Source organism: Scylla paramamosain, chromosome 27 (assembly GCF_035594125.1).
Source record: "Scylla paramamosain isolate STU-SP2022 chromosome 27, ASM3559412v1, whole genome shotgun sequence".
Classification (NCBI taxonomy): domain Eukaryota; kingdom Metazoa; phylum Arthropoda; class Malacostraca; order Decapoda; family Portunidae; genus Scylla; species Scylla paramamosain.
In genome coordinates, this window is record NC_087177.1 from 16,911,066 (window position 1) to 16,925,948 (window position 14,883).

At 38.3% G+C, this 14,883-nt stretch overlaps 1 protein-coding gene across 4 annotated transcripts in view; it reads left to right on the plus strand.

Annotated features, from left to right (window-relative positions):
- Window positions 1-14,883, plus strand: part of LOC135114293 (LIM domain kinase 1-like) — a 267,522-nt gene that overhangs the window by 163,872 nt on the left and 88,767 nt on the right. For all 4 annotated transcript variants that reach the window (XM_064030183.1, XM_064030184.1, XM_064030185.1 and 1 more), the window contains 2 exons: window positions 4,178-4,284; window positions 4,404-4,509. In XM_064030183.1, the coding sequence (XP_063886253.1) occupies window positions 4,178-4,284; window positions 4,404-4,509 (213 nt within the window). The remainder of the gene's footprint in view (window positions 1-4,177; window positions 4,285-4,403; window positions 4,510-14,883) is intronic.

Below are 14,883 nucleotides of genomic sequence, written 5' to 3' on the forward strand. Positions count from 1 at the left end.
CACCTTCCTTCTTTTTCATTTTCCCATTAATATGTCTAAAGAACAGTTTGGGTTAATTTATACACTTATCTATTATATCTCTTTCATAGTTTCTTCTCTCCATTCTTATTATCTCAATGTACTTGTTGCTAGCATCAATATATTACTCCCATCTGCTCTCAGTTTTCCTCTTCTTCCATCTATCCCAAGCATTTGATTTATGATTTCTAGTCTCTTTGCATTTTATATTAAACCATTCTTTACCCTTTCTACATCTTGCTCCTCCTCTAGGTACAAATTTCCCCACAGGAGAATTATATATCCTTATAAATTCATCCCATTTTTCCTGAACATCTTCTGCATCTTCAAACTCTTTCCAGTCCACGGCAACAAAGTCAGCTTTACTATATTTAATTCTTCTTACCTTATAATTTTCATCAATGATTACATTTTCACTTTTCAAATTAAATTCCATCAACACATGATCACTTTTACCTAGAGGGCTATCATAGTGTATAGTTTCAATAATTTCCATGTCCTTGGTAAACACTAAGTCAAGTCTTGATGGTTTATCTCTTCCTCTAAATCTGATATCACGATCAACCCATTCAGTCATCAAGTTTTCCACTGCCCAGTTCAATAGTCTATTAGTCCATGACCTCTCACTTCCAGTAGTTGTCAATGTGTCCCAATTTATCTCCTTGCTGTTAAAATCACCAACAATAACTATATCACTACTTTCCATCACTATCTTTTCAAGGCCTTTTAACACATCTACCAACATCTCTTTGTGCTCTTCTTTTCGCCAAGCATTGGTCATAGGTGGCACATACACTCCTACATAATTCATTATCCTTCCATTTCCACTTATAATAATCACTTGTAGAATTTCAGACTTGTCTTCAGTTTTTATTACCTTCTCCACTTTGACACATTTTTTTTTTGTCAGAATTGTCACTCCACCTCCTCCCTTGTCACTTCCGTTTTTCATCCATAAATCATATTTATCATCACCAGTGTCAGGAGTTCCCCACTCATTTTTCCATTTTGTCTCATAATACAACAACATCTGGTGCAGTTCTGTTTAATAACTCATTTAATTACATTTTAGTTGACATTAATCCATTTACATTAGTATAGCATACTTACTGTTTGATGTACCATTTCTTTATTCTCATATCTCTTACTCTCCAGAAAAACTCCTCCTCCATTCATTGTTCGTTTTTTTTTGTTTAGCTTCATTTACCAGCTCCTTTTGCTTCAGCCTTTCAGTCTCATCCATATCCCTGTTTATCCATACATTCTTATATTCATCATCTCCAGACAACTTCCAAGACCCATTAATTACCTCTTCTGCTTGTACCGGTGTTGCAAGCCTTATTCTTATGTGTCTCATTTTTTCTTCTTCATATTTCTCAATTCTATGGAACTCTTCCACTTGCTTTACTACCTGGCTGTCTTCACCTGCCACTTTCTTGAGTAACTTATTCAACATTTTCTTTTCCTTTTCCTCTCTTTGAATTCTGCTTACTATTTTCTCTTCCTTATAACCAAATAGAATTACTTGTTTATATTTTTCTACAGTGTCTCACACTAACTTTACTCTTCTTTAATAACATTTACCACTTTTTGTCTCAGGTTTTGTTTTTCATTTCTTGTTGTTGTATTATTTTCTTTAGTGATTCTTCTTTAAATTTATGTTTATTTAACCACTTATTTTGCCTCATTTCCACATCCTTTACACTTGCCTTCATTCCCTCATTTCCTTTCTGAACAGTTTCTACGTTTTCCTTTATTTGTTTCTTAAACAGCCTTTTTTCTCCTTTAACTTTTAATTTTTATCTTCCATCTCCATTAACTTTGCCATAATAGTCACCAACTCCTCACCTGTCTCCTTCTGATGTGCCTCCGATGTCTTTGTTCTCTCCAATAACTTGTCCATCATTTCTTCCATATATAAAATTTGTTCTACAATTTTTTCTATAATTTAGTTCTCTTTCCTCACCAGTAAAACCTTCAAAGGACTTCCGTTCCTTTGGTGTGCCGGCCTCTGCCATTTTGTCCAAAGTGCAAACAAACCAACCAAACTCTCCTAGAGACGGGATAACTATACTCACGTACTGTTTCTTCCTTCCCTATTTACCACCTAGGTATTCCTGGGTCTTCATATCATAACTTGTTCCACCATGAGCAATTTGTGTTATTCCTTACTTCTATATGTAGAGCATTAGGAAACACATCCTGTCAGTTCCCGCCACCGTGTGTGTGTGTGTGTGCACGCAAGTTGATGCAACTGGGAAGGTTGTCTTATGACAATTACTGATGAATGAAGGTAGTGGACGTGTGTCTATTACTTCTTTTTTTATGTGTGTGTGTGTGTGTGTATATATATATATATATATATATATATATATATATATATATATATATATATATATATATATATATAGAGAGAGAGAGAGAGAGAGAGAGAGAGAGAGAGAGAGAGAGAGAGAGAGAGAGAGAGAGAGAGAGAGAGAGAGAGAGTGTGTCTCACTCATACACATAAACACACAGCTGCCCACAACTCTCTTTTCTGATAACTCCACTTTCCCTTCCCTCCCTATTTATTACTCTTTCACCCATTACCACCTTTTCTGTAATTTACTACCCTCCAAACACTCCAAAATTGTAAATATGTGTGTGTGTGTCATACTTACACCCAGAAAAACAAGTCTTGCCTCATATTTGTATGACAACTGAAGGGTTGACTCAGAGAGAGAGAGAGAGAGAGAGAGAGAGAGAGAGAGAGAGAGAGAAATCATAGTATTAGAAATTAGATGAAATACCACTTGTGTACACAAGGTTTCGCTTACTTGTTTTCTTGTTTGTAGGTTGTATGGTAGTAGAGTTGTGTATGGTGTGCTCAGGGTGCTGCTAAGGGTGCCAGGGAAACAAAAGGGTAACAGGCTGCTGTATATTTTATGAATACTAGTGATACAGAAGGCACCTGTCCTCCAGCATCCAGCCTGAGGCAAGGCCAGACACTGACTGCCACTCAGAGCATGGGGACGGCGGGACAAGGCGTGTGGGAGATGCCACAGAGATATCCTATCAAAGCGTGTCTGAAGGTGGACATAGTGCAGGGTGTGTGTCCAAACTGGGACATGCGGGCCTATGCTGTATATGAAACGCGCATTTTGTAAGCATCCAGAGCAAAGTGGTTAAAGTAACTGACCCAGCTAACTGTAAAATATCCCCACCCAGTCTTCTCCGAGCATCTGCCTTCTGACTGTACATCTACCTAGTGTGGTAGACTGTATATCTATCTAGTGTAGTAGCTGGATTACAACAGACTCAAAAGCATGGGAAGTGAGGTGGAATGCTCTCCCACTCTGCTACTATAGGGGTGGTCCAAGAGAGGGGGTGGATGGTGACATACACACAGACACACACTCCTGCCGCCACATGCACACTGTGAGCTGATGCAACAAGACACTTTTCTTCTGGAAATTCTGGTGACTAAACTATAGGGTCTGGATGAATTCTAATTACGTTATCTTCAAGGGCAATTCTTCTGCCATTAACTGTGTGAGGCTTAATAAGAGGGACTAAAGGGAAAGTACTGAAAATAATTTGGGAAGGAGGAGGGGTGAAGACTGTAAAACTTTTACTTTCACTGCGAGCAGAACTCATTGCACATTGGGCACCTCCACCTCTGCTGTTGCCCACTTGCTCACTCATTAGTCTATCTTTTATCATATCTCTCTCTCTCTCTCTCTCTCTCTCTCTCTCTCTCTCTCTCTCTCTCTCTCTCTCTCTCTCTCTCTCTCTCTCTCTCTCTCTCTCTCTCTCTCTCTCTCTCTCTCTCTCTCTCTCTCTCTCTCTCTCTCTCTCTCTCTCTTCCCCACTTCGTACTCTCTCTTCTTCTTTCATTTGTTCCTGCTTCTTCTCTTTGCTTTACGTCATTGTTTGCAACAAAATATATATATATATATATATATATATATATATATATATATATATATATATATATATATATATATATATATATATATATATATATATATATATATATATATATATATATATATATATATATACGAGTATATATATATATTAGATATGATAATAGATCAAAGACATGATCAGTAATGGAATGTGAAAAATCATAATGAGGAATGAATGAGTGAAGTATAATGTGTCTTATCTTTTTCAGGATAAAACTGTTGTAGTAGCAGATTTTGGTCTGGCCAGAATAATGCCACAGAACAACTGGACTGCTGAAAGGAAGAAATATGGGAAAAAACATGCAAGAAAGAAAAGGTCAGAATTATGGAAACTTTATTCTTGAGAAGAGCTTAAAAAATATAATAGAATGTTAAAACTTAATCTCTTCCTCAGGTGTTTCTCATCTTAATATATCTTCTCTTGATCCAAAATAGGTACACTGTTGTGGGGAACCCATATTGGATGGCTCCAGAAATGATGAAAGGCAACAAATATGATGAGAAGGTGGACATTTTTAGTTTTGGCATTATTCTATGTGAGGTGAGTCTACTCATTTATTTATCTTTGTTCTATAGGCTTTCAACATGTATTTGCATGAGATTTAATTTCTCCTACTTCATTCATACAGGTACTGAACTATTTATCCAGAATCCAGATTATTGAGAATTCCAGAAGTGTGAAAAATTTTCTGAAAATAATTGTGAGTGTGTGGGGTTGCTGACATTGCTGCTCTTTTGGCAGTGATGGTGGTGGTGGTGTTGCTGGTACACATGTGCTAACAAATTCTTATATATTCAATTTACTTTATTGAAAACATTTTGACTATTAAGTGCTTTTAGTAAAGTCAAATGAATAAGCAAGTGTGTGTGTGTGTGACCATCACTACTACTGGTCTCCTGGGCCAATAATTTACAGTGCTTATGGTCAACCATAGCTAACAGAATTTATGACCAGTCAGAAGTTGTTGGTCATATCTCAGTCACTGTCTGTTACTAGAATGCATGCTCATAATTTGTAAACTTTAAATTTATAGAATAAAATAGGTTTTTGACATTATTTTCTTGGATTTAAATTTTGACTTCATATTATTAGTTTTGGAGAAGTTAGACAGTGTATCTAATCAAAAGAAACATATTTTATAGGAGAAGATTATGGCCAACAGCCCAACACATACAGGCCACGCAAGGCAAGGTTTGTTTGTTTAGGAAAACTGATCATACTGTTCTTGGCAATTATTCATAATAATGGTTTATTGCCTAAAAGAAAGACATTATTTACTTAAAGTTACTAGTATTTATTGTTATATTCATAACAAAAAACAACTGGGGATTGTGTTATGGTATGTACAGGTATGTTGTCACGATGTTGACAGACTTCTGATGGTCATAAGTAACGCTAAGACAGTCATAGCACTTTATGACTGAATATGAGTTTATGAAAGAGTTATGTCTGAAATGCGCCATTTTGTTTCGCTATGAGTGACGGACTTAGCTGTGATGGTTTGTAGAATATAGGCCTTGGTGATGGGAGAGAGATGATAGTAGTGGTGGTCCATGAGACAACCATGAGTTCTTCATCCAATTAACTTTATTAATTGTATTTAATGGTTGTCATAAGTGCACTTCAGGAAACCCTTATCCCCTACTAAACAAAATTAAATATCAATGAGGCTTGGTGAACATGTAAAAAGAGAGGAGGTGTGTGTGTGTGTGTATGTGTGTGTGTGTGTGTGTGTGTGTGTGTGTGTGTGTGTGTGTGTGTGTGTGTGTTTCCAGTTAGCTATTATTGATAACTGACAGCCGCCTTGCTGACCAAAACTTTTTGAGAGTGAATTTTGAGCTTGAAGCTTGAAGTGATGATGCTCTTCATGCCCTCTAATGTTACAATTGTAGTGCTGTCCTATTCTGAGTGCTATTTATTAATGAGGAAGATAGTGGGGATTCCCCTTGCCTTTATTTACAAATGCTGCCCATCTAGGAGCCTGCCTTTGGCCTGTCACCAGTTTGTCTTCTTGCCTTTGTCTCAGCCTTTTATCTACCAAAGCAAAACATTCCTTGAGTTGACTTTTGATTCCTGAATCACATGTAATTGTGCTCTTATTTAATAAGTTGTAATGTTAAATATGCACTTTAGATTGCATCCAAGTTTTGGGATGCTGTACCTGAGGTTTTTGGACAGCAATAATGATGGTAAATCTTATTTTTTACTTTATTGCCTTCATCTTGGGCTTTACTCCTCAGCTCAGTAAATATGTTTTAGAAGTTTATTGATTTGTATCTTATCAAAAATACAGTTTTGTTCTTTATTTTCATCGGTTAGTTTGTATGCTCCATTTATATTTGACCTTGTTCAGTAAAAGAAGGAAAAAAGAATGGATCCCCTTTGATTCCAAGCTTTCTGGATAAATGACTTGACATCTGTATGTTTTATTTAGATAATTCTACATGTATCTGCAATCCTTGTGTGTGTGTGTGTGTGTGTGTGTGTGTGTATTTTTTTGGGGGTAAATTTCACTGTGTGTGTGTGTGTGTGTGTGGATTTTTTTGGGGGTTAATTTCACTACTGTTTGTGTGTGTGTATTTACTTAGTTGTATTTTACCTAGTTGTGACATACGCGAGAGGAGCTAAGCTCGTACTGTCCTGTCTTCATAACTGTTTTTATCCAACTTTTTCTTAGCCATGAATATTTGTAGCACACACCACTTCCCCTTCCAGTCCACTCCATGCCTCTATGCTTCTATGAGGGAAGCTAAATTTCTTTATGTCCCTTCTGCAGGTGGTTACTTTTTAGTTTTCTTCCATGTCCTCTTGTTTCTCTTTCATTCATTATAAAGAGATGTTCCCTATCTATTTTTTCCATCCCACTCAGCAATCTGTACAATGCAATCAAGTCATCTCTCTCGTCTCTTTTCCAAGGTTGGGAGTTGCACTCTAGCTAGTTGCTCCTCATATGACAAATCTTGCAGTTCTGTTATCATCTTTGTTGCTGCTCTCTGTATTCCTTCCAACTTTTTTATGTCCTTTTTTTCATGTGGTGACCAAATTACTGCTGTGTATTCTAATCTCAGATGTATCATTTTGGAGATTATTTTTCTCATCATTTCAACATCCAGATAAGCAAAGGCAACTCTTATATTTCTTAGTAGGCTGAGAGTTTCACCTGTTATATTGTTAACATGTTTTTCTGGTGATAAATTCTGAGAAAATCACTCCCAGATCTTTTTCTCTTGTTGTCTTATTTATTATTTCATTCCCCATCTTATACCTACACCTTCTGTTTGTTTTTCCAAATTCCATCTTTTTTTTTTTTTATGTAGGAAGGATACTGGCCAAGGGCAACAAAAATCTAATAAAAAAAAAATGCCCACTGAAATGCCAGTCCCATAAAAGGGTCAAATCAGTGGTCAAAAATTGGTGGATAAATATCTTGAAACCTCCCTCTTGAAGGAATTCAAGTCATAGGAAGGTGGAAATACAGAAACAGGCAGGGAGTTCCAGAGTTTACCAGAGAAAGGGATGAATGATTGAGAATACTGGTTAACTCTTGCGTTAGAGAGGTGGACAGAATAGGGATGAGAGAAAGAAGAAAGTCTTGTGCAGCGAGGCCGCGGAAGGAGGGGAGGCATGCAGTTAGCAAGATCAGAAGAGCAGTTGGCATGAAAATAGCGGTAGAAGACAGCTAGATATGCAACATTGCGGCGGTGAGAGAGGGGCTGAAGACAGTCAGTTAGAGGAGAGGAGTTGATGAGACGAAAAGCTTTTGATTCCACCCTGTCTAGAAGAGCAGTATGAGTGGAACCCTCCCAGACATGTGAAGCATACTCCATACATGGACGGATAAGGCCCTTGTACAGAGTTAGCAGCTGGGGGGGTGAGAAAAACTGGCAGAGACGTCTCAGAACATCTAACTTCATAGAAGCTGTTTTAGCTAGAGATGAGATGTGAAGTTTCCAGTTCAGATTATAAGTAAAGGACAGACCGAGGATGTTCAGTGTAGAAGAGGGGGACAGTTAGGTGTCATTGAAGAAGAGGGGATAGTTGTCTGGAAGGTTGTGTCGAGTTGATAGATGGAGGAATTGAGTTTTTGAGGCATTGAACAATACCAAGTTTGCTCTGCCCCAATCAGAAATTTTAGAAAGATCAGAAGTCAGGCATTCTGTGACTTCCCTGCGTGATATGTTTACCTCCTGAAGGGTTGGACGTCTATGAAAAGACGTGGAAAAGTGCAGGGTGGTATCATCAGTGTAGGAGTGGATAGGACAAGAAGTTTCGTTTAGAAGATCATTAATGAATAATAAGAAGAGAGTGGGTGACAGGACAGAACCCTGAGGAACACCACTGTTAATAGATTTAGGTGAAGAAAAGTGACCGTCTACCACAGCAGCAATAGAACTGTCAGAAAGGAAACTTGAGATGAAGTTACAGAGAGAAGGATAGAAACCGTAGGAGGGTAGTTTGGAAATCAAAGCTTTGTGCCAGACTCTATCAAAGGCTTTTGATATGTCCAAGGCAGCAGCAAAAGTTTCACCAAAGTCTCTAAAAGAGGATGACCAAGACTCAGTAAGGAAAGCCAGAAGATCACCAGTAGAGCGGCCTTGACGGAACCCATACTGGCGATCAGATAGAAGGTTGTGAAGTGATAGATGTTTAAGAATCTTCCTGTTGAGGATAGATTCAAAAACTTTAGATAAGCAGGAAATTAAAGCAATAGGACGGTAGTTTGAGGGATTAGAGCGGTCACCCTTTTTAGGAACAGGTTGAATGTAGGCAAACTTCCAGCAAGAAGGAAAGGTAGATGTTGACAGACAGAGCTGAAAGAGTTTGACTAGGCAAGGTGCAAGCACGGAGGCACAGTTTCGGAGAACAATAGGAGGGACCCCATCAGGTCCATAAGCCTTCCGATGGTTTAGGCCAGCGAGGGCATGGAAAACATCATCACGAAGAATTTTAATATGTGGCATGAAGTAGTCAGAGGGTGGAGGAGAGGGAGGAACAAGCCCAGAATTGTCCAAGGTAGAGTTTTTAGCAAAGGTTTGAGCAAAGAGTTCAGCTTTAGAAATAGATGTGATAGCAGTGGTGCCATCTGGTTGAAGTAGAGGAGGGAAAGAAGAAGAAGCAAAGTTATTGGAGATATTTTTGGCTAGATGCCAGAAATCACGAGGGGAGTTAGATCTTGAAAGGTTTTGACATTTTCTGTTAATGAAGGAGTTTTTGGCTAGTTGGAGAACAGACTTGGCATGGTTCCGGGCAGAAATATAAAGTGCATGAGATTCTGGTGATGGAAGGCTTAAGTACCTTTTGTGGGCCACCTCTCTATCATGTATAGCACAAGAACAAGCTGTGTTAAACTAAGGTTTAGAAGGTTTAGGACGAGAAAAAGAGTGAGGAATGTACGCCTCCATGCCAGACACTATCACCTCTGTTATGCGCTCAGCACACAAAGACGGATCTCTGACACGGAAGCAGTAGTCATTCCAAGGAAAATCAGCAAAATACCTCCTCAGGTCCCCCCAACTAACAGAGGCAAAACGCCAGAGGCACCTTTGCTTAGGGGGATCCTGAGGAGGGATTGGAGTGATAGGACAAGATAAAGATATGAGATTGTGATCGGAGGAGCCCAACGGAGAAGAAAGGGTGACAGCATAAGCAGAAGGATTAGAGGTCAGGAAAAGGTCAAGAATGTTGGGCGTATCTCCAAGATGGTCAGGAATACGAGTAGGGTGTTGCACCAATTGCTCTAGGTCATGGAGGATAGCAAAGTTGTAGGCTAGTTCACCAGGATGGTCAGTGAAGGGAGAGGAAAGCCAAAGCTGGTGGTGAACATTGAAGTCTCCAAGAATGGAGATCTCTGCAAAAGGGAAGAGGGTCAGAATGTGCTCCACTTTGGAAGTTAAGTAGTCAAAGAATTTCTTATAGTCAGAGGAGTTAGGAGAGAGGTATACAGTACAGATAAATTTAGTATGAGAATGACTCTGTAGTCGTAGTCAGATGGTGGAAAACTCGGAAGATTCAAGAGCGTGGGCACGAGAGCAGGTTAAGTCATTGCACACATAAACGCAGCATCCAGCTTTGGATCGAAAATGAGGATAGAGAAAGTAGGAGGGAACAGAAAAGGGGCTACTGTCAGTTGCCTCAGACACCTGAGTTTCAGTGAGGAAAAGAAGATGAGGTTTAGAAGAGGAGAGGTGGTGTTCTACAGATTGAAAATTAGATCTTAGATCGCGAATGTTTTACACCTACCAGAGTTAAATTCCATTTGCCATCTGTTGCTCCATTCCCACACCTTGTCTATATGTCTTTGTAATTCTTAACAGTCTTCAATTTCCCTCACTCTTCTCATAAGTTTTGGATTGTCAGCAAAAAGACTGTGTGTGTGTATTTACCTTACCTAGTTGTATTTACCTAGTTGTGCTTTATGGGAAAAGAGCTATGCTTGTGCTGTCTCATCTTAGCCTTGAATCCTTGTATACTTTCTGCATTTACTATCTCCTCATCCAGACTGTTCCATACATCAATACTTCTATATGGGAAACTATACTTTTTGACGTCTTTTCTACAAGCACTCCTCTTCAGCCTCTTTCCATGTCCTCTAATGTCCTGTGTATCCCAGACCATTAAGTCGCTCTGGTCCACCTCCTCTACTCCCTCATGCTTTATATATCGCAATTAAGTCTCCCCTTTCTCTCCTCTTTTCCAACGTTGGTAGATGTATCCTTGCCAGTCTCTGTTCATATGACAAGTCCCTGATACTTGGTACTATCTTCGTAGCTGCTCTCTGAACTCTCTCCAACTTCCTTATATCCTTCTTGTATGGCGACCACACTACTGCTGCATATTCTAGTCTAGGTCTTATCAGTGCCATGATCATCTTCCTGACCATCTCTTCATTCATATATGCAAAGGCCTGCCTTATTCTTCTCAACAAGTTATAGGTTTCTCCTGTAATTTTGCTAATGTGTCTCTCTGGGGTCAGGTTTCCAGTCACTGTAACACCGAGATCCTTTTCTTCTTCTGCTCCACTCAATCTTACACCATTCAACATATAATTTCCTTTTACTCTTCTTGTACTTTTTCCAAATTCTATTACTTTACACTTCTTTAAATTAAATTCCATTTTCCATCTATAACTCCACTCTGATATCTTGTTCAGGTCTTCTTGTAACATTCCACAGTCCTCTGCACTCTCAACTTTCTTCAGCAACTTTGCATTATCTGCAAAAAGGTTCATATAGCTCATAAAGCTGTTCATATCATTTATATAGACTGCAAACATGATTGGTGCAAGTACTGAGCCTTGGGGTACTCCAGTTATGACTTCCCTCCATGATGATTTTTTATCTTTTACCACCATTCTCATTTCTCTGTTTGTCAAGAAATTCTCCATCCATCTCAGCAGGCCCCCCCTTAGCACACTATTATGCTTCAACTTCCACAACAATTTTCTGTGTGGCACTTTATCAAAGGCCTTCTTCAGGTCTAAATAAACACAATCAGCCCATCCATCTCTTTCTTGCATTATATCCACCACTCTAGAATAAAAACTCAGTAAGTTTGTAACACACGATCTCCCTCTCCTAAATCCAAATTGTCGCTTTATAATCACTTCATTTCCTTCTAGGTACTGCATCCATTTATCCTTCACCAATCTTTCACACATTTTGCACACCACACTTGTTAGAGACACAGGTCTATAGTTTAAGGGCTCCTTTTTACTACCTCCTTTGTAGATTAGCACTATGTTGGCTCTCTTCCATTCAATTGGGACTCTACTTTCAATTAGGGAGCTCTCAATAATATTATGTATTATCCATGTCAACTGCTGATTGCACTCTTTCAGTATCCATGCTGACACTCCATCAGGTCCAGGGGCCTTCCTAACGTCTAGTCCCTCCATCTGTTTCTGGACATCCTCTTCAGTCACTTGGATTTCCCCCAGACCCACTTCCTCACTCATCTCACTCTGCCACACAAATGTTCTCTCTTTTGTGAATACTGATTGAAAACTCCTGTTCATTATCTCTGCCATTTCAGCCAGATCCTCACACATTTGACCATTCACCTTCAATCTGCTTATTCCTTCTCTATTTTTCATTTTGCTGTTCACATATCTTAAGAATAGTTTTGGTTCCTCTTTACATTTGTCCATAAACATCTTTCTCATAATTTTTCCTTTCTTCTCTAATAATCCTTACATATTCATTTCTTGTAGTTGTGTAGTTTTTCCATAGCTACTGCGTATTTTTCCTCTGCCATCTATTCCATGCTGTTTCCCTCTCCTCCCTAGTTATTTCACATCTTCTGTTATACCAGTCATTGTTATATCTTCTCTTTGTCTCTACTTTTGGTACATATCTTTTCACTCCCTCTTCATAAATAATGATGAAAGCTTCCCACTTCTTTTGCACATTACTTGCTGTGATAAGTGTACTCCAGTCCACTTCACCAAAGTATCTCGTCATTTGTTCAAAATTTGACTTACCATAATTAAATCTTTCACTTTTATAATTTTCATATCTACTTTCCTCTCTTTTTTTCTTTAATACAAAACCTTATCATGACATGGTTGCTTTTTCCTAGTGGACAATTAGAGTTCATGTCTTCTATAATATCTGCTTCTTTTGATAATACCAAATCAAGTCTTGATGGCTCCTCTCCTCCTCTGTATCTAGTGTTTTCCTCAACCCACTGTGTCATAATATTGTTCATTACCAGTTTCAAAACCTTATCTCCCCATGAGTCTTCTCCTCCTCTTGTGTTCCACTCCTCCCAATTTATCTCTTTACAATTAAAATCTCCCATTATAACAATTTTGTTGTTTTCTTTAATTTTCTTTACAAGCCATTCTTTTGTCTCACTCAGCAACTTTTCATGCTCTTGTTTATTCCAGGTCTTTGTTTTTTGGTGGGACATACACCACTGTGACATATCGTCTTCCTCTTCTTCCATTTAAGCCTTCCACCAATCCTTCTGCCTTTTTCACACTCTACCCTGATACCCTTTTCAACAAGCATCATCACTCCACCTCCTCCTTTTCCACATCTGTTTCTTATCCACATATTGTACTTTCCCTTCCTAAATTTGGTGTCTCTGAATCTCTTAGTTAAGTTTCTACCATTGCCATGGTGTCTGGTTCATTTGCTTTTATAAATTCATTCACTTCATCCATCACTGAAACTAAACCATCCACATTAGTGTATGCCACTGTCCATGTCCCTCCCTCTCTTACAGCTGTGCCTCTACACCCTTCTCTCTTCGTATGTACCACTTCTTCAATCTTAGGTCCATTACTCTCCAGAAAAAAGTTCCCTTTCCTCTTGTGTTCTCTGTTTGTTCTTTCTTTTGCTTCACTTCTCAATTCATTAAGTTTCTTCCTTTCTTCCTCATTCATTTCTCTTCCAATCCAGACTTGTTTAAACTCGTTACTTTTGGCTAGCTTCCACACATATGCCAATGTTTCTTCAGCTGCTGTTTGGGATTTTAGTTTAATTTTCAATGGTGCACTTTTTCCTTGATCGTGTGTGTGTGTGTGTGTGTGTGTGTGTGTGTGTGTGTTTTTTTTTTGGGGGGGGGCTTAATTTCACCACTGTCTTGTGAATCATACATGGGGCTCCTGATCATTAGTTTTGTCTTCTGAGAGAGAGAGAGAGAGAGAGAGAGATAGAGAGAGAGAGAGAGAGAGAGAGAGAGAGAGAGAGAGAGAGAGAGAGAGAGAGAGAGAGAGAGAGAGAGAGAGAGAGAGAGAGAGAGAGCACTTCAGAATATTGTGGTGCCCAACTGATCCTGTGAAGATATCATTATATAAGATGGGATTTGATTGGCTAAGTATTCAAGAGGATGAAAACAACAAGCAAGTTATAAAGTTTGATGAGTGGTTTCTAGTCTCAAACAAAACATACTTTCAATCATAAAATGAGCACCAATTTTGATGGGGAACTGCTGTTGTGGTATGATGGAGTCTGACATGCAAACCATAGTCATGGCTGATGGAGTATAATGTGTATCTCTCTGCAGAATGGAGTTTTGCAGAGATATATCTGTTCCAGCACCAGTCATGTTTCCAGTGTATATATATATATATATATATATATATATATATATATATATATATATATATATATATATATATATATATATATATATATATATATATATATATATATATAAACAGTATGGTGGAGGGAGTATATGAGCTTGTTAGGAGATGATTGCTTAGTTCATGAAGGGTTAGACATATAGGAAAAAATGTGGAAAAATACAAATTGCTGTCATCAGTGTAGGAATAGACTGGACAATGATTTTGGTTAAGATCATTGATGAATAATAGGAAGAGAGTGATTGACAAGACAGATCCTTGAGGAACACCACTTTTACAGGTACAAGTTGAGAATCCCTTACTTAAAATTCCTGAGACTGATAGTGTTGTGGTTTTTGGATTTTTCCAGTTTTCAGAATATTTTATTTGTATATGGGACAGCTTAGGGATGAGACCTAAGTCTCAAGACAATATCTTTTTGCATATTTTATATCTTGAATGTAGTTTTACAGTGGCTGCAAAAAAAAAAATTGATGGAGTGTAAACATGAAAGCTTGTTTTGATACCTCGATGGGAGGTATAAAAAAAATGGTAAATTGTCATGCATGGTAACTCACATGCCCTGAAGATGCTATCCTCAGTTTTTGAACCATTAATACTTTGAGATTAACTTTCAGGCATAGTTGGGGTAGATTTTTCTCCTGTGCTTGCCTGCCCATTTTCCCCTTGTCGCAACCTTCTCATTTCATCGCTCACATTTATATTTCTCCTTACATTATAATGGGTCCTGGCAAGTTTAATAATAAAGAAAAGAGTGTTGTGATGGCATTTGTTTGAGAGGGGCTCAGCAATTTTAAGACTTGAAGGAAGATAAGAAGATC